Below are 21,311 nucleotides of genomic sequence, written 5' to 3'. Positions count from 1 at the left end.
ATTAAAGCATTTCTCACAATGGCTTAGGACTATTAGCTAATGGAATTCTAACAATAGATTCTAACAGCTATTCCTTATACTTTAGAGTTCCTCATGGAATCATCTGTGGCTTCCTTCTATTCTTGCCATTGAGATGTAGAATTTATTTTTATTTCTACTTCTGTATATGAATTATTCCTCTATGTTCTTTTCCATTCTTTTAGGAATTTTCTCTTTGTTGTTAGTATTTGAAATTTGTGTGTGTGTGTGTGTGTGTGTGTGTGTTTATGATGGGGTGTGCTGTGGGGGAGTTCCTTTGCTGGCTATGATGACCATTTTAGTAAATGGAACAAATCAGTATCCTTTCCTTTTCTACCACTTTTCTTCTATTTTATCTCTTCTATTTTCCAAGAACTTTTGTAACTTCAGGGTGTGCTACTGAATTGATTGCCCACCTTTTTTTTTTCCATCTCTATGGCTTTTTTCATTCTTAGACGTTTTTAAAATTTTGTTTCACTACTGTATGTTAAAAAATGGCTTATTGTATCTGAAATACCAAGTTTCTTCATAATGTAGTTTTATTGATGTCTTATTTGGCTTTGAATACTAATTATAAAGATTATACTTATTAGGAAAATATTCATTTTTTATGTCTTTCAATAACATATGTGAATTTTCTCTATGGATTTTTTCTCTGAATATTTTAGAAATCATATTTTATGGGATTTATTTATTGTTAGGTAATTTATTGTTAGGTACCTTTGAGTTCTTTCTATTGTGACTGCAAAATATTTTCTATTTTTAAATTATATATAAACTGCTTTTGATTTCATAGGTTTTTTATATACAGCAATCTTGCTGAACACCAGAATTATTTTTATTTTTCTTTTATTAGTGCATTATAGTTATAAATAATAGTTGAGTTCATTTTGACAAAATCACACATGCATGAAATTTAATTTACTCCATTTCAGTCCCTGGTGCCAACCCTTTCTCTCTCTTGCTCCTTCTCCCTGGTCTCCTTCCTTTACTTTATGGGTCTTTCTCTCACTTATTTATTTTAGATTGGTGTTCCATGACATATATATTTATATATACAAAAGGTAGAACTTCTTGTGATTTTGTCCCCTTTCCTGTCCCTCCTCCCTCTCTTGCCATCCCCTTCATCTACTCTGCTGATCTATTCAATATCTTTATGATATCTGCTCCCACTTTCCTTATTTTGTGCTAGTTTCTGAATATGAGAGAAAACATTTAACCATTAATTTTATGAGTCTGGCTTATTTTGCTTAACATGTTTCTAGTTCCATTCTTTTGCAGGCAAATGTCATTGTTTTATTCTTCTTTATGGCTAAGAAGCCATTGCATGTGTTTATACACACGTGTGCACACAAACACAAACACACTTGTTACATTCATATGTATATAATTTATATATATAATATATGTTACATTTTTAATCAGTTTATCTATTGATAGGCATCTGAGTTGGTTATATAGCTTAGCTATATATTGCACTGCAATAATCATTAATATGACTGTATCACTATAGTATGCTCATTTACTTTGAACAAATAGCCAGGAGTGGGGTAGCTCGGTAGTATGGTTATTCCATTCCTAGTTTTTAAAGAAATCTCCATACTACTTTCCTGAGTAGTTGTATCAATTTCCAGTTCCATGAGTAACATATTAGTGTACCCTTTCCCCATGTCCTTGCCAGCATTTATTATTATTTGTATTGTTGATAATTGCTATTCTAACTAGAGTAAGATAAATTCTTTGTGTAGTTTTGATTTACACTTGTCCGATTGTTGAATCTTTCTTTCATGTTTGTTGGACATTTGCATTTCTTTTTTTTTGAGAGATGTCTGTTAAATTCTTTTGCCCGTTTATTTATTGGTTGATTTGGAATCTGAGGTGTTAAGTTTTTTGAGTTCTTTATATGTTCTAGATATTAATCCAGTCAATGGAATAGCTGGCAAAGATTTTCTCTAATTCTGTAGGCTCCCTTTTCATGCTCTTAATTTTTTTCCATTGCTGCACAGAAGTTTTTAATTTGATAGCATCCCACTTATTGATACTTGGTTTTATTTCTTGAGCTTTAGGTGTTTTGTCAGGGAAGTCAGTGCCTTCACCAATATTTTTGAGTGTTGACCCTTCATTTGTTTTTCTAGTAGTTTTTAAATTTATGATTTAATTCTTTAGTCTTCAATTAATGTTGATTTGACTTTTGTGCAGGTATGAATAGGTTACTAGTTTTATTCTTCTACATATAGATATTCAGTTTTTTCAGAACCATTTTTTAAAGAGGCATCTTTTTTTTCCCAATATATATTGTTGGCACCTTTTTCCAGTGTCAGATAACTGTATGTGGGTTTGTCTCTGTGTCTTGTATTCTATTCTACTGATTTTCATGTCTGTTTTGATGCCAATACCATGCTGGTTTTGGTAGTGTAATTTGAGATCAGGTATTGTGATGCCTCCAGCATTGCTCTTCTTGCTCAGTATTGCCTTGGCTATTCTGGGCCTTGTATTCTTCCAAATGAATTTTAGGACTGTTTTTTCTAGTTCTACCAAGAATGCCATTGGTATTTTGATGGGGATTTTTTGGAATCTATATAGCATTTTTTTTTTGTAATATGGCCATTATGACAATATAAATTATTCCTATCCAAGAATATGAGAGGTGTTTGAATCTTCTCTGGTCTCCTTCATTTTATTTTCTTCAGTGTTATCTAATTTTCATTGTAGAGATCTTGCACCTCTTTAATTAGATTAATTCCTGAGGTTCTTGTTCTGTTCTGTTTTGCTTTTTTGCCTTCAGATTACTGTAAGTGAAATAGATTTTGTGATTTCTTTCTCAGCAGAATCACTGTTGGAGGATAGAAAAACTATTGATTTACAAGTGTTGATCTTGTATTCTACTATTTTAATGAATTCACTATCTCTAACCAGTTTGGGGGGTCTTCTAGATATAGGATCACACCATTAACAGACAGATATAATTTTACTTATTTTCTCTTCATGACTGTTTAGTTTCCTTGTCTTGCCTGATTGTTTCAAAGACTGTGTTGAATAGGAGTGGAGAGAGTGGATATCTTTGTCTAGTTCATGATTTTAGAGAAAAAGCTTTCAGTTTTTCTTCATTCAGTTTGATATTAGCTTTGGGTTTGTCATATCTAGCCTTTAAAATGTTGAGATAAGTTCCTTCTATCACTACTTTCTCCAGGGTTTTTAACATGAAGAGGTTCTGGATTTCATCAAAGGCTTTTCTATATTGGTTGGAATGATCATATGATTCTTGTTCTTAATTCTATTTATGTTTTGAATTACCTTTATTGATTTGCATATGTTGAACAAAGCTTTGCAGCCCACTTGATAAGGCTACATTATATTCCTGATGTATTTTTTTAATATGGTTTACTAATATTTTATAAAGGATTTTTACATCTATGCCCATTGGGCTTATTGGTTTGTAGTTTTCTTGATGTATCTTTGTCTGTTTTTGGTATCAGAGTTACACTAACTTCATAGGATGTACTTGGGAATGTTCTCTTCATTTCTATTTTATGGAATAATTTGAGTGGTACTAGATTTAGTTTAACTTTAAAGGTCTGGTAGAACTCAGCTGAGAAACGCTCTGGTCCTGAACTTTTCTGTTGTTTTGATTCCGTTACTTGATATTGGCCTGTTTAGGTTTTCTCTGTCTTCCTGGTTTAATTTAGGCAGATTGTTAGAGTCTGTAAACAAGTCAAGGTGGTGCCTGGCATTTTGCAGAGGGAGTGGTTTGTGAAGTAATGCCAGCAAGCCATTAAGTGTGGAGATTCCTTATTGGTTGACTGCTGTATCTAGTTTATGTTAATTAAGAAAAGCTGTGTGTAATGTATATATACCCCTCCGGTCCTACAATAAATGGCTCCTACTCCTGCTGTATCAATCTATACAAGTTGCTCGTCACCCCCCCCCCCCCGGTTATTTTGCTGCAGCAGATTGTATGTGCTTAGAAATTAGTGATAGGGGTGCATTGAAATCACCCCTAGAAATTGGTTGATTTCTACTAGAATTTGCAGTTTCTTGGAGTATAATTTTCAAAGTAATTTCTAATAATCCTTTGGATCTCAGAAGTGTCTGTGGTGATATCTCCTTTTTTCAATCTCTCATTTTGTTGATTTGGGTCTTCTCTCTCTTTCTTTCAGTTATTTTGGCCAAGGGTTTATCATTCTTATTTATCTCTTCAAAGAACATTGATTTTTTTTGTATTGATTTTTAATTCTCAATTTTATTCATTTGGCTATGATTTTAATTATTTCCTGTCTTCTATTGATTTTTCTTAAACAAAAGTCTTGTGTTGGAGCATTAGATTATTTATTTGGAAACTCTGATTTTTTTTTTCAAATGTAGATACTCAATGCTATCAATTTTCCTCTTAGAACTGCCTTCATACCTCCTGTCTCAGAGATTTTGATATGTCATATTTCTGTTTTCATTTATTTGTAAGAATTTCTTCATTTTTTATTTCATTTATTCTATGATTCATTCCTCATTTAAAAGACTATTATTCAATATCCCTGTGTTTATGTGGATCATATAATTTTATTGCTGTTGATTTCTAGTTTCATTTCATTATGAACTCACAGGATTGAAGGAATAATATCAGTTTTTGGTATTTGGTCAGATCATATTGTGATCTAAAATGTAGTATATTTGGAAAAATTTCTATGAGCTGCTGAGAAAGTCAATTCAGCTGTTTTAGGGTAAAATGTTGTATTGATGTCTACTAGAACCATTTGATTTATAGTATTACTTAGGTCAGAAATATCCTTATTACTTTTATGTTTAAAAATGACCTCTCTATTGACAATGCTGGCTATTACCCAACATTATAGTATTGAGGTCTATCTGGGACTTAATGTCAAGAATAATTTTTTTAAAAATATAATATAGACAGGGTCTTGCTAAGTTGTTTAGGGCCTCACAAAGTTACTGGGTCTGGATTTGAATTTGCAATCCTCCTGCCTCAGCCTCCTGAGCCACTGGGATTACAGGAGTGCACCACTGTATCTGGCTGAGATATAGAAATCTTGACTGGCAATTGTTTTCTTTTAGAAATCAAAATATCTTATTGCAGGCCATTCTTGATTTTAGGGTCTGGATTGAGAAGTCACAAATGAGCCTCATTGATTTGACTTCAAATGTGTCCTGGTGATTTTTTCTTGTAGCTTTTAATATTTGGTTTTTATTTTCTATGTCAGGCATTTTTTTAATATCTTGGAGAGGTTCTTTTTTATCTTGTCTATCTAGAGTTGTATATGCTTCCTGTATGTGAACATCTATATTGTTTGTAAAGTAAGAAAATTTCTGCTATTATCTCACTGAAGATATTCTTAATATCTTTAGCATGCATTTCCATGTATCCTTCTATCTCAGTGACTCTTGGATTTGATCTCTTGATGCTGTCCTAGAGTTATTATATGTTCTGATTATTGTTTTTTATTTTATTTTTTCTCACATTGCATATTGAATATTCAAATTCCTATATCCTGTCTTCATAGCCTGAACTTCTGTCTTCAAGGTCTGGAATCCTATTTTCTACATGACCTAATCTGTTGCTGATACTTTCAAGTGAATTTTGAATTAGATTCATTAAGTCTTTCATGATCAGGAATTCTGAATGGTTTCTTTTCAATATCTCTATTTCTTTCTTAAGTAGGTCTTTCATCTCCTGTATTTGATCTCTTAATTTTCTCTTTGTATCTTTTCTTAGTTCACTGAACATTGAAGTAATTAGTTCTTCATAATCCATCTCTGAAATTTCATTCACTTTCACATCTCTAGATTCCTTTGTTGATGGATCGTGGATTTTGAGAGTACATTAATTTGCCTGTGTTCTCATATTTAAGAGGTCTTGAATTTGCACATCGCTGAAATGTATTCCTCTCCCTATTTTATACACATGTTTTTTTTGTGTGTAGTTATCTTCTCTTATTCTAGGGATTTCTCTTTGTTTTTGATACATGAGTAGATGTCCTGAATGGAACCTTGGGTTCTCCTGTGGTTGTTCCTACTTGGGTCCTGGTGGTTGGCTAGGGTTTGTGTCTCTCCAGTTCTATTTGTTGAAGTATTGAGGCTTCCAGTGGGGCTTGTTCGTGTGTGGAGTGAGCTTCTCTCATGTTTGGCTTAATTGTGCATGTTGCTCAGCAGCAGGATATCTGCTCTGTGAACTTGAAATGTTCAAATCACTTTCCACCCCCACCCCACCCCTGCCAGAGGAAGAGGGAGCCAAGAATAGCAATAATGTTAGAAACAGGTGTAAAGCCTTAAGATAAATGTTTGGTAGCTACTTTGACATCTATAACACTAAATGCTGCCTTTAAGAAATGGAGAGGTCAGCATTTTTAACAGTAAAAAACCTGAACTAGATCATGCATTAGACAACCAGAGTCTACTGTGTTGTTCACTGTATTAATAATAATAAAAAAAAATTCCTTGCTCTAAAAAAGCTCTGGATAATTTTAGCTAAGGCAATACTTATGTGGTGTGAGTAACTCAAAGCTTGGGCCTGACAAGAGCAAGGTGTCCTGTTCTGCGTAGCAGAAGGCAGAAAGCCAATCATGGTGTGTCCAAACTATAGTCCCTAAGCAAGCACTGACTGCCAAGAGTTGGAAAACCCAAGTACAAATGCTAATTTTACATAAGCATGATAGAGCAGGAAAAGTTCACTAGAAAATAAATAATCCTTCTAAATAGTCTGCAAATATTGTGTCACTTTCTTGCTTCTTTGGTCATGAAGGTGATCCAGATTAACTACAATAGTTAGGACTAGAAGTCATTTATATAATATACAATTGTATGATATTTATTTAGATACATTTGTTTATATTTATATGATTATATGTTAAATGACTGATGTAATACAAATGTAGCAGAGTAAACAGAATATATAGAAATTGTTAGGGGTAGTATTAATATATAATATTTCTATGACAAGTAAGAAATCATAATATATGGATATAATGAAATGGAGATTATTAGCTAATTGCAATTTAAAGAAGTAAAAGCAGAATGGAACTCTGGCAACAACTTTTTGATTTGTTTTGTTTTGTTTTAGGACTCTGTGTCTTTTCTTTGTGATAAAGCACACTATATTCGATTCCCAGCACCACAGAACAAAACAAAAACCCTGAAAACCACCAAATATTTTTAAAATAATAAAAAATTTCACAACAGTCAAGTTTATTGGTCAGGATAATAAATTTTAATTCTTATAATGAAAAAAATAAAATCATTTGAGCAATTAATTTTCAGCATGACCACTTAATTCTGACTACAGAGAACAAAGTAAGAAGATGCACATATGTGCTGTATAATGTAATTCTGTATAAAATTCACAGTTAGATGCATTTAATGATACAAAATAAAGGAAGACAATATCATGGTGGAAATTCTTATTTAAAATAAGTAAAAACAATATTCACATGCATTAAACACTGCAAACTATCTCAGTGTATGCTTTCTTGTTTAAGTAATAAACTAATGAATTGTCATTGCTATAAAAAAGAATGAGTTAAATCACCAACATGCTGTTTATATGTCCCTGGTGGTAACTATCCACTTGACCTAACAACACTTCTGTTATTTAACTATTGCTATCCAGGGACAAATGACAGCAAAGCATATTTCATGAGAAATTTTGATTTCCCGAAGTTTCAAATTCTATAGCAAAGACCCAGTTCATGACAATTATTTATGTACCAAACATTGAAAATAATGATATAAAATTTTCCTTCAACCAAACAAGTTGATATTATTCTGTGTTGATATTTTGTACATTGTATGTTAGAACTTTTCACATTTCTATCTTGAAACACAGTGACTCTGAAGATGGCATCAGCCAAACCCTGACTTTAGATGAAAATCCTGGAGAGTATCACATTTTAAAATACAAAATCAGCTTATAAGCTTAGTGATTAAATATATTGAAGTAGTTTTATTAGGTAAATTCAAAAGTATATATCAAAATTGTGGAGGTGAGATTGTGGTGTTAAGATATGGGATAGTGGAGAAATATACTAAATTTATACGAAATTAACTCAGTGCTGATGGGATAGGATAGAGTAGAGAGTAAAAAGGATGGAGTTTGGATGAACTTGATGGGAAAGGAAAGAAGTGGATTTGGAGAGGATTTGTGGTTTGGTATATGAGGAAAAATAAAAACTTTAAATTGAATTAAAATTTTCAGTGTGGAGGAAGAGAGAGAATGATAATTCAATAGCTTTAGGAAAAGTAATGAAACCAAACAGACAGAGTGTTTTGTTATTTCTAGATGACAGGTTCAAGTGCCCACGAGAGACTTCATGGAAAGCTATAGAAGGTGAATATACAGGAGGCTTTTGAGTGCCAAAGGGAGCATGCTCATTACAGTAGGAAAGACACAATAGGATTGGGGCTATAACTCCACAGAAATGTTAATAAAAACCCCGAGTGCATAGGACTTAGATTTTCTTCTTTGCCAATAATTTTCCTGCCACAAAAATAGCCTTTTTTGAGCATTAGTTATTGGTTGCACTGTGTGCAAAGCCTAATGACTAAATACAGGTTTCAAATTCTCGCTATTTTTGGTGAGAGAAAAGTTTATCAAGTTATAAGATTAGGAAGTACATACAAAAAATTCCTGTGTTAGTCATTAGAACTTTCCTTTTCCATAAATTTTTTTCATGTGAAGTGTATTTAACACATGATTATTCAACTATTTTACTGATAGAATGGGTCACAGACAAAAGAAACTTTAAGCCAATCAAAATCAGGCAGGCACATTATGCAGTGTACTGTTCTTTTTTCAAAGACAGCTTGGCTCACTATTGATGGAGGTACTATAGGTACAAAAGGTGAATAAAGCTATGCCAACGGATGGAAGCACAGGACAGAATTGTATTATTATTGGTGATTTCTCAATGCTCAGTTGAGTGATCTTTATTAGAATCAGGTGTTTTTAACTCATTTTATATGTGAAACCCAAAAGTTGCTTGTTCTTTAATAACTGCATTTCTGAATCTGGTCATAGACTATAAAAGATATCACTCATACATGATTGCTACAAATAAGTGCAAACATATTCTCAAATAGATGGTCACTAAACTGGGGGAAAAACTGAGTTTATGTGATTAGTAGTATGATAATTTGTAGTTAAATGAGGAATAGTTAGGGCTCAAGTTATAGAATAAATTCACATTAGCTAGTTAATAAATTGTACCTAGAATAAGCAATTCAACCAGATTAGAAGAGGAATTCTGATACAAAATGGATTAATAGCAGGTATAAGACTAGGAAATTACTTAATTAACAGGTTCATTAACAATATGTTAGCAAAGGGGAAAATAGAAGCCATAGTGAAATGCTTTGTATAAAATATTTAGTAGAATTAATGCTTTCATAGAATAATATTTATATATTTTTAACAAAAACTTCTTCAAATAGTATTTTTACTGGCTGCTTCTTTCTTTTTCTTTTTGTTTTAATTAGTCCTTCTTTTGATATTCTTTGGATGAAACCTGCAAAAGGAAAAACAACACATTTATGAATGATAAGGAACAAAATTTCTTCTAATATTGAACATAAAAATGTGATTAGTTTAGCTAGGCACACCTGTAATCCCAGCAATTCTGAGGAATGAGGATCCAAGTTTGAGGCTAGCCTGTAAAATTAGTGAAACCCTATCTCAAAATTAAAAAAAAAAAAAAATTTAAAAAGCTCAGAATGTAGCTCAGTTGTAGAGGACCCTGAGTTCAGTTCCTAGTAATTTAAAAAGAAAATAAAAGGTGATCAGATTAAAAGAAAGTGATTTTGCATACATATATGAAGACATGAATGGTGTGAATATACTTTGTGTACAACTAGAGATATGAAAAATTTTGCTCTATATGTGTAATACAAGTTGTAATGCATTCTGCTATCATATATAGCAAATTAGAATAAAAAATTTTTAAAAAAGTGTTAGCAAAAACGGATAACCATGTCCTTCACAAAGGATTCCATGCTCAACTTATTTAGCAGAGTAGAAATGTGGCTGTAAACGATTGGTGGAATTATGGATGATTCTTATCTTTTTTATATTTTCATAGTTTCTACTCCATTATAAACATCATTTTATATTCAGAAAAAATAGTATATATGTTAAAACTTTGTACTTTGCCAAAAAGCTTAAAGGAATTTTGGTATAATTCTTTAAAATAAATTCTTAGTACATAAGAAATTGACAAAGAAAATGAATAAAGTTAATGAATTTGTCTTAATTGCTTATTTTTCAATGATGACACATCAAGAGGAATTATGGTTAATGTATCATGTGACATTATCTAAATTTAGTTGAGAAGAGAATATTTATTAACTAAATCACCATAATTTGTTTTGTAAAATAAGGGGAACTAATTTCATATTTTGATAGATTAAAATTCATTTATAATTTCAATACAGTTGCTATTCTAAATACAATTGAAAGAATATTTTCTTACCTTTTTTACATGACCTAATACATGCTCTTTTAGAAGTAAAATTATTTTCATTTCCACCACATCCACTGTACTTAAATGGGCGGCATTTCCCAATGACTGAATTAAAGTAGTATCTCTTTTCACTGGCTTGACACAGTCCTCTGTCTGCTGGGGTGAGACACCATGAGGGACCATGAAATTCTAAAAACATTAAGAAAACATGGTAAGTATTTTGTATGTAATAGAGAATATTACATATGGTTTATAAATTATTTCTTTGTGGCATGTCTATATAAAGTGATAATCTTAATGAATAAATGTAATACATTAATAAAATTTATGATTTTAAGTTGCTAAAAATGCCTAACTGACTGCAGATATACATAATACTGAGGTCTTTCTCCAATGAATATTTGCTGAAGAGAAGTGTGTGACATATTTGGTGAATGGACAAAGTAGCCTTGCATGGTCAAAGTACTGGGCATAACCCAAACAACCACTATTTAATAACTTCTAAAATTTTTAAAATATGTGTGTAGTTATACATATATAAAACTATGAACATTTATATACACTTTGGTCATTTATGTTCAACTCAGAAAACAATTTTGATTAGCAAAGTCTCACTTGCCTCATTTACTGTATGACTCAAACACTGAAGCTGGAGAAAAGTTTTTTCTCTTAACTAAAAGCATTCTGAACATGGTAATGAAATAACAATTTCAAGTACAGCCATTTAGGTGTAGTAAATTTTACACTTCAAGGAAGGAGCCCAGAAGAGATGTTTGTCTCAATGACAACATTTTTCTCATGAATGGAAGCATCGGTTCTGAATAAGCTAAATGTATTTGAAAAGGAAGCAACATTGCTTCAATGATTAAAATATAACACAAGTTTATACCAGACAGTCAGGGTGATCTGTCAATGGGACTAATTAGTTTCAAAAACAGAAGAAAAAATGCAACTAGGGTAATGATAATAATAATTTAAAAAACCCACTCACTTCTGTAAAGCAATGAAGAGAATTAGTTTTAGCTTAATATGGTGTTTAGCTTCTTTGGGAATGTCTATCAGTAAATGGAAGCTGGCACTCTATATTAAACCAGCTAAACTGCTTGATATAAATAAGGCAGTGCATAGGTAAGTTGCCTAGTGGTGGTGAATCAATGTTAGAAAACTTTAGTGCCTTTGCCAAATGATGACATGTGATACAGCACATGTAGATGAAGATTTGCCATATGTCCATCATTGTCAGAAAACTGAACTTTGGGGAAGTAGTAACCAAGAAGATACATAGTTTGTGTTTAAAACAAGAAGCAGTCCTTTGGCAAATGAACCCCAGATGAATAGACTGTAAAAGCAGAGGAGTAAAATGAAGCAAAGTGAGCAAAAAAAAAAAAGAAAAGAAAAAGAAATCTGAATTCAATAAATACATTTTTTGTCATTTCTTGATTTCTAAATATTTAGTAGATTAGAGTGTTTTGATATAATAATTCAGGAAATAGAGAAAGAATTTGGAAAATACGTAAATGAGTAAATACTATGGGAAGAAAATATGCAAAAAAGTTTTAGAATGACAATATTTTTGAATGAAATTCAAGAACTATAATCCAATTTTCTTATTCAGGTCATTGACTAGGTATATAAATACCATTTTTGTTTATTTATTTATGGTACTCAGTTATACAGATTAATGGATTTCATTGTGGCATATTTGTGCATCCACATAACATAATTTGACCAATTTCATTTTCCAGTACTTCCCCTTGTCCTAACCTTCTTCACCTGACCCTTTTCCTGTACCCTGCAACTCTCTCTTCTGGTTTCATGAGACCCTTTTTCTCCTTTTTTTTTTTCTCTCAAGCATCCATATATGAGAGAAAACTAAAAACTCTTTACTTTCCAAATATGGCTTATTTTGCTTAACATGATGCTTTTCAGTTCCATTCATTTCCCTGAAAATAACATAAATTTGTTCTTCTTTATAGCTGAATAAAACTCTTGTATATATATGCAATTTCTTCACCCCTCAACTCTTGACAGACATTTAGGCCAGTTCCATAACTTGACTATTGTGAAGTTCACTGCTATAAACGTGTAAATGTGTATCTCTACAGTATGTTGACTTTCATTTTTTTGAGTATATACCAAATAAATAAACACTGCTTTTAAAAGAAACTTCTAGGATTAGTAGAATGAAAACATTCTTCATAATCCTGTAGTCTAGACTTATTCAAAATACATTATCTGTTATTTTAAATTATTGGACATCACATGTATCATCTTAAGTCAAAGTTAAGATGCACTTGGTGAAAATATGTTCTAAGTGTTCTATAAAATATTGACATTTCCTGTCATTAAGAATGGTTTATGTGAGAGAATTCTACCAGTCTGGGAGAGGTATGCTGTAATCAGGTCTAACTATCACATAAACTATTCCAGTGGACTATCAAATTTTCATATTATAGAATATAAAGTGGTTATCAAAAGTTAGCATTCAATGCCATCACCTACATTAAGAAAGAAAGCAAAGAGAGTAGAAGCAATTTCCATAATTAGATAAACATAGGAAATTGCTATTCTTGTTATTTTTTTTAGCAAGCACTCAGGTGGCTTATATGATTAAAATAATATGACTTATACATCAGTTTCACTTTAGCATTTTGTACATAAAATGTATCAGCCCACAGTAAGTTGCAGATAACATATGTGAATGTGCTTGTAAATTTGTTAAGAATATGCTTATCAACAAATATTATTAGCAGCAATACCTTCCTTAAAGTCCCTTATTTCAAGATAAAGAAAAATTTCTGGGAGAACACACCTTCTTCTTTCCCTCAATACAACAATGTGTAGTAAATAAATTGACCCCCCAAAAAAATCAAGGTAGGTTCCCAACTGTGGGCATGCTATCCTAGTACATATGGGCATGGACCTTAGGCTGGTGGTACTGCAAAAGGAGACTGCTATCAGAGAATAAGAGCCAGGAACACTAGTTGATAACTATAACTAGAAGAGACTGTTTCAGCAGTGGTGAATCCATGGAGGACATGTTGCAGGTATAGTGGGGACATTTATCATGGCTTCTGTTTTTTTTTTTTTAACCATTCAGCAATCTAACAATGTTTAGTAATGACTAAACCTACTGAGAAGTCAGAGGGAAAGTATTCCCCATAATACAGCACAGGGCAGGAGGAAGGCAGGCTTGTGGTTTGGGAACAATTGATTAACGGTATAGATACCATCAGAGAAAATTTCCCTACCAGTTAAAGTATCCAAGGTACCAGATACTTTTTGTGATTTCTGACTCTGAGAGTGTCCAGCTGTTGGCTCTAACAGCCCGGATCTGTTAGATCTGTGTGCAGATGTGCATTGCTCCTCTTGGAGGATGCCAGCCACTACCAACACAAAGACCCTAACAAAGGTACTTGGCTTGCTCTATTTGATTTCCATCACTGCATACACAGATAATCAAACACAACACAGTTTTGACTAAGTCAATAATTTAACCTTAGAATCTAAATTTCTAAGACTAGACATAAGAATATTTCCATAGTGGTTTAGAATTTGAAATTAATCACTGAGGATAATGTTTTAAAAGTTCAATACAATTATCATCCATTTGGGAGTTTTTATAAGGTAAATAATCTTCAGAACATGAATTATAACTGAAATGTATTTAAGATACATTTTAACTCTGACCCACTATCATTGGGTTAATATGGAATAAACCACAGTAGAATTAAAATAAGGAAGTGGATAATTTCTTAAGAACATCCTAGCCTCAGGAATTTTGAGTCCTTTGTTAGAATTTAGTTAAGTCTCCAAAGGTAAGGAAATTGAATTTTTTGCACCCTTCAAGGAGATAAGCTTGACTATTTTCAGTTAACAAAGTATTCTAGAAGTAATAAATCACCTATTCAAAACTCAGACTTTTATAAAATCTACAATAAAAGAAAATGTACAAGGATTGAAGTAATTGTGTAATGTGATTTCTTTGATATAGATCAAAATTATTCACAGAAATTTAAGATAAAATATGAAGCCATTAACCTCACCATTATTCATTTTCAAAAGATAATTTAGTAACCAAATGCATTCTGTCTTGATCCTACCATTATTATTAAGTTGAATAACTTCTGTGTAGAGGATTTTGATAGGTTTCAGAATTCAGATTTACCCCACATTTTTTTTTCCTGTCAGCAATAAGAGTGATCCAGTATGTTAGCTAAAATGTAAGGTGGTGTATCAGATTCAGTTTCACAGGTAAAGTGGTTTATGTAAATTTACTTTGAATTTTGTACAGGAAGCATTGAATCTTATATTCACTCTGAATGTTTATTGTAGGGTCTTATTTTTTTCCATTTTACATGCTCTTTAAGGTTTTATTTTTAAAGAATTGAATATTTTCATTCTTTTATGATTTTTCCCATATAATTTTTCAATAAAGAGAAAAATAAATTTAAACAATTATTATAAATTGCCTTTTTAAATTTTCAAATAATATAATAGTACAACAAATATAAAACAAAAGTTCCTTGTAATTTGATTCTTGCACTTCAACCATACTCAATGTTTGGGTAAACATTTTCTCCAAAATGTTTGCATATGCAAAACTATATTAATACACTATTTTACATCTCATTATTCTACGTGACAATATTTTGTGGATATGTTTACATATTTTATCTGTGCACAGTATTTCATGTTATGAATGGATTGAAGTTTATTTAGTCAATTCATTTCTCATGGATATATATAGATTATTTCTATTAATCTTTTATTTTCAGTTCCAGACAATAGCTCATGAATGTCTCTGTACTGGGCCAGATGCTTTTGGAGGATATATTTCTAAAAGTGCAATAGTATAAAAATTACGTTCAGCTTATAATCTGGCAAGTGTTGCTGAAATTTTCAATAAAATTTTACAGAAGTTTATATGCCTATGATGATGTTTAAAAGTATATAAACATTATTTAATGAAACAAAGACCTCACTTCTATGCCTTTATTAACTATGCACCACTTTTTATTTCCTCCCCACACCAATGAAAATAGAAGTGTACTAAATGGAACAGGTAATTGTTTACAGTTCTCTGAGGTTTGACAAAGGATCACTTACACAGAATCTAAGGTGACATTAAATTTAAAATGCATTATTTTATTTACAATTTACAAATAAACAAAAAAACACACTGTAATACATGATTGATTCAAAGCTTCATCATAATTACAACCATGTTAACATGTTGAAAAATATGCACCTTAGAAAGAATAAAATGACTTAGTTTTGTGTCAACACACCAAACACACACACATAAACACACACACACACATATAAAGCCACACATAAATGAGAATGAAAAATGTTATATGTTTTTCATGAAGCATAAAACTGAGATGGTGTCCCTCAATGGGAAAAATAATCATTCCAGAGTTTTAATAGGTAATGATCTTAGATGTTACAATTCTGCAAAATAAATTAATTTATGTTAATTTAGAATAGATTGATTTACTTTATATTGCTGGGGTTCCTTCAGCAACATCTTCTCATCTTTTACTTTACTTCATGGTGAGTTTAGTAAAAAAAAAAAAAGTAGAAGAGAGAATAAAATGAAATATTCTAGAATACTGACATTTTCTGTAATGTGAATATGGCCAATTTAGATAGATAGATGGATAGATAGATAGATAGTCCGAATTTACATTATTTGAGTTACATAATAAAGATAAGGCCTTAGAGGGAGTCCAGTGTCGCCAAATGGTAAATGAAAGGCTGGAGATCTGTACAAATCTGTTTCTGAGTAGGAATAAATAGTAAATCTGCCATTCTCTCTGTGCTAAAGAAAATAACTTATCACCATTCATTAGGCCAGCGATGTTAAACTGGCAGGAATTTAATTCCATATTATGCTCAAAAGAGGTCAGGAATTGAGAAACCAGTCACTTCAGGGATTATTTTTGTTTTCTGTGTGTGCTGCACCACGTAACTGAGGGTGAAATATAGAAGGTGACAGGGAATCTAAATTCAAAAGGTCACAGGGACTAAATTGTAAGAAATCTTGCACAGACAGGAAAGTCTCCACAGATGAAAAATGAAAAGAGAAATTGAGTAGAAAATTGCTAGGGTAGATTTCTTTTCCTAGATACTGCCTAATCCATGAACAGAGTTCACAAAGTCATGATCACTCAGGGATTTTTCTAAACAAACCATAAAAAGAGAAAACAATACTGAAATGATGAATTATCAAACAACTTTGAATATAATTTTTTCTAGGACAAGTATGTGTTAAATACATTAAAAATTTTGTGATATACAAAATTAAAAAAAAAACTCTGTAAGATTTTAGCAAAATGTGAAAATTAATGATCATTTTGTTCTTTGATTGTCTTTTAAGGAAGAATGGGATTTTAATAAGCAGAGGCGATACAGGGGTATATGAGTGAAAGAAAGTAATACCACAACGGTTGAAATTGTTTGTAGTTGTTTCAGATATGATGCAAACTCTAGGCTACTTCGCAAACAAAATAAATAGAAGAGGATAAGACTGGAAAAGTTGATCTGACTATATTAAGAAGGTCCTTTAATGTTAATATATTTGGACTTTATGAAATAAACCTTAATGAACCATTGAAATTATGGAATGATGAAAGTTCTGATCTTGCTTAATGAACACACTCATCTAGGCATGTGTTGGTTGAATCTAGTAACTTTCAATAGAGAAGACTATAAAGTGACCCTTGCTATTTTATCAGAAGGAGTAAAATAAAGCACCAGTCTCAATGTAGTTATAAAGAGAGCAACAAATAAGTCAAGTGTTTCTACACTGGGTGACTTAAAAGATGGATTATTTTTATAATATTATGAAACATCTTTATAAAATAAAGTATAATTGTTTCATAATTTATTATTTTATTGTGTCTTTCTTTCATTTTGGCTTTACTTAGAAAAATCCCTAAAGAAAGATAGAATTAACTATACCACAAATTAGCCAGGATCTTGGCAAAAAAAAAAAAAAAAAAAAAAAAAAAAAAAAAAATCCAAGATGGATCACTCAAGAGGTTCTGAGAAGACACAATTTTAATTTTGGCATTACTCAAAGAATGGGTAATATTTCTGTGACTCTAATCTCTTTTAACAGCTGTACAGTTAAATCATTTATTGATTTAAATCCTTCATCTATTCAACAGTTACACCTGTAGAGAACAAAACCACCTTGTACTTATTATTCTATGATTCCAGTCTTCATTATAATTTCTATGATGTAGAAGATGCACAACTCTTGTTGAACTGAACTGAAATTAGTATGCAGATGTGTAATTCAGGTCACAAAGTTGGAAAGACAAGTTTTACAAGTCTTCTAATCAGAAATGAAATCTAAATATGCAAAAATAAACTTGTATTTTTAATTTTGTTTGATGTTTATAAGTGGTATATGTTATTTCAGATAATAATACTTTGAAATATATTAAGATACTTCAGTTGGAGATTAAAGATTTTTTATATTAAAATTATAAATAACATTTTCAAGTAATACTGCTTCATTATGTTATTTCTTTTTCTGCTATAAACCTGAGATGGAACTAGGTCATGATTATCATTATCAATATCATCAAAGACAACCTCAAAAATTAATACTTCTAAGTTCCTTTTTTGTGTGAAACATGGGATTGAAATGTTTGTATTATTAAAATATTTACAAATATCCACTTATAACCAATGAGGAATTTGAGCCTGAGAGAAGTTTTATGATTTTTTTTTAAGGTCACAGAGCAAGTGGAGAAATAAGAACTGGAATTTAAAAACACATCTTTGTCTATAAAGTAAGTGTTCTTAACCACTTTATGTTATTCAGAGAACTAATCTGAAAATTAAAAAAAATAACTCAACAAACATGTTTTAATATTTTTTTTCAGCTAAAGAGAAAGCTGGCATAATTTCTGACTCATATCTGATCTGCAAATTGTCTCTTCACTGAAGAGTCCACAGTGTCCTAGATGTGTCTTATCCATAGTCACATGCCTGGATTGGAGGTTATCAAGTTTGAACAGGAGAAAGATAAACAATTAAAATAGATCTCCAAACAAGGAGGTGGGGAACAAGTCTTGGGGACGACTGCACTGAACCAGTTGGAGTGTTCCAGTGTTTGAAGGCAAGAACTTTATATGGCATGTTCAATCTGGACTAACTCTAGATAACAGACCAAAAGTTCCAGGCTTTTATGACCTCTTTGATCATATCTCCACCAGTCAGACTGATCCATTTTATGGCATTAGCTATGAATGAAAGCTAGAAACACCACTCCATGGTGTCCCTATAAAATGTAAAGTTGGGATTTTCCGAACGAACAGGTTTTATATCAGTGCTTCTCAAATTCACTCCTGCATTCAAGTAGAAAAATGGCATTCAGAGAATTACACACAACAGAGTCACATGAACTTTTCTAAACTATTCCTATCTCATTCATAACCTGCCCTGTTGCCACCAATACTATACTAAATTTATATTACAATGAGGATCTCTCTCTCTCTCTCTCTCTCTCTCTCTCTCTCTCACTCACTTTTTGGCAGAACATTTCTTATCAAATTAGTAGTAGTAATTTATTTTCTAGTAGTTTGGATTGTATTACTCTGTAAATAAAGTTTGGTTAATAAATAATAATAATAGTTGTATAATAGTTTATAACTTTAGGAGTTTACACTTTAGAAGCTGTAAAGTTCTTTCTTCTTTTCTTGTTTAAAAGTATATTCAGGTTGAGAAACTCTTTTCTGGAGGACTCTTATGACTGGGACAAAAACATATCTTTGGTTGGACTCAAGATGGTCCAGGAAGAAAGAGGTTAGAAAGACAGGCAGTGGTTACCTAGGGTGATAGCATTTGGATGGCTTCAATTTTGGCAGAGATGAAGTGCTACATTTTTGGGTTTTTTTTACCAGCCCTCCTGCCAGGAAGCATAAGTCCTGATGGATGCTCTCCAAAGGATTTTCTATTTTTGGGAAAGTTGTCTTGCCAGATTCAGCAGGAGGCACCAGATTTACTATCTACATATTGAGATTATGAGGGATGTTTTTATGCTTCTTGGTTTGAGAACGAATGCATTTGAAAAGCAGGATCCTCCTTTGGAATTGTAGGTGGGTTGTGGTGAAATGGGGTTTTTCTGAATTGTCCGCATGCTCATGATTGCTAGGGTATACAGATGAACGTGTAACTCTTTGGGGGTGTTTTCTTCCCAGAGAGTTTCCATGGTTGTGCATTCCTCTACAGGTAATCAATCACATCTTCACAAGACAAGGCCAAGTATGTGGGGATATTCTGTTGTAGATCTGTGAATCAACTCTATCAGTGCTGGTATTTGGCTTTTGATTAGGTCCTTTATCAGCATAATCTTCTTCCAGAAGGCCAATGATAATCAAAAACAATTTTAATGTATTTTTATATGTGAATATATTTATATGCTTTTATTTTCTTTCTATGCCATTTTTCCCCACACATATATGATATCTGGCCACTAGATCATACATTGAATACAGTCAGGTCAGAGAGGGAGTTTCAAGTAGCCAACATGATCTTCAAAATGACATCCACTCATTCTCCCTGGACTTGGTGGCTGGCATGGAGCAATGTGGCCCTGGATGAAGTATGTAGGTGTTCCTTTCCCCAGTCAGGGAGCAAGTGCCAGAGACTGGGTTGGCAGCAGGCTTTTGCAGTCTACCCAAAGATGATTTTTTCCAAAATATCATAAAGTTGATGTAGTCCCAAGGCAGCTGTTAAGAGTTGATGCATAGAAGCAAAGGGGGCTGTGAGTATTGGGAAAATAACTCACTTTTTCCATGAATGGTCAGGTCCACCCCAAAGGCCCAGAACGGATATGAATACTTGAGAATATTAGTTGTTCTTTGCTAGTTAGTAATTTACCAGTAAGATAGTGAGAGGACTATATTAACTATGCATGCAAATGTTAAAACTTTATTAATGGCATGCTATCATAGATACTATATAAATATTAATAAATGTCAAAAGCCCAAATATTAACATATTCATAAAATGCTATCCAATGCTAATAAGGACATGGATACATAAATGCAGAAGGTGATCAGAAAGACTTGGTAAGTATGATCAGCTTTCTTCCAACCATCATTTGTTCTTTCTTTTGTAACTGTGGATCACAAAATTAATAAACAAAAAAAAATGTAAGTTATCTGTTATGTGCTTAACACTGGGTTAAATGCTGGGGGGAGGGGTAGGCTATAAAATATATTATACATCATCTTTTCCTTCACAAAACTTGTAATATAGTCAATGAGGCAAAGCAAACACAACATCAAATAATACAAGCATTTAAAAGAACCACACTAGGAAACCAGAGGAAAGATGAAGAAGGCTTCTTTCTTTTTAAAGGTAGTGAAATTCAGCATAGATAAGAAGATGAGGAGGGCCAGTGAGTGTTAGGTGAGAGATACCACATAGAATATCACATGGACTGAAAAGTGGAAGACCATTTGTGTTTAATGATAATGAATAGACAGAAATTTCAATGGACAATTTTTATATTTAAGGGAGAAAATCTGGACTGGGTAGAGAGCTAATAGATAATACCGACAAATTTAAGCCAAGTATATAAGGTTAAATGAACACAGGAAGAATGCATCTGTAAAATTTTTTTCTTGTTTCTTTTGCTTTTTCTATAATGAAGCAAAAATATATAAACTTTATAATAGCCTTATCATAAAATCAAGGATGTGCAGAACAAAAAGAGTGATGTCCAAAAGATCATACATAATTCATCTTATATATTACTCTCTCTCCATATATATGTATACATAAATACATTTAATTGACTTATAT

At 31.9% G+C, this 21,311-nt stretch overlaps 1 protein-coding gene across 3 annotated transcripts in view; it reads right to left on the bottom strand.

Moving 5' to 3' along the window:
• Positions 1–7,211: 7,211 nt before the first annotated feature.
• Positions 7,212–21,311, bottom strand: part of Tfpi (tissue factor pathway inhibitor) — an 80,824-nt gene continuing 66,724 nt past the window's right edge. For 2 of the 3 annotated variants that reach the window (XM_027943940.2, XM_071619001.1), the window contains exons 7-8: positions 10,488–10,667; positions 7,212–9,527 (exon numbers count right to left, since the gene is read on the bottom strand). In XM_027943940.2, the coding sequence (XP_027799741.1) occupies positions 9,421–9,527; positions 10,488–10,667 (287 nt within the window). In that variant the 3' untranslated portion in view covers positions 7,212–9,420. Of the gene's footprint in view, positions 9,528–10,487; positions 10,668–17,486; positions 20,623–21,311 lie in introns of those variants that run through there. The other variant, XM_071619002.1, reaches the window with a different exon arrangement.

Source organism: Marmota flaviventris, chromosome 11, assembly GCF_047511675.1.
Source record: "Marmota flaviventris isolate mMarFla1 chromosome 11, mMarFla1.hap1, whole genome shotgun sequence".
Classification (NCBI taxonomy): domain Eukaryota; kingdom Metazoa; phylum Chordata; class Mammalia; order Rodentia; family Sciuridae; genus Marmota; species Marmota flaviventris.
Note: the sequence above shows the minus strand (reverse complement) of the source record. Positions and strands in the feature narration are given on the sequence as shown.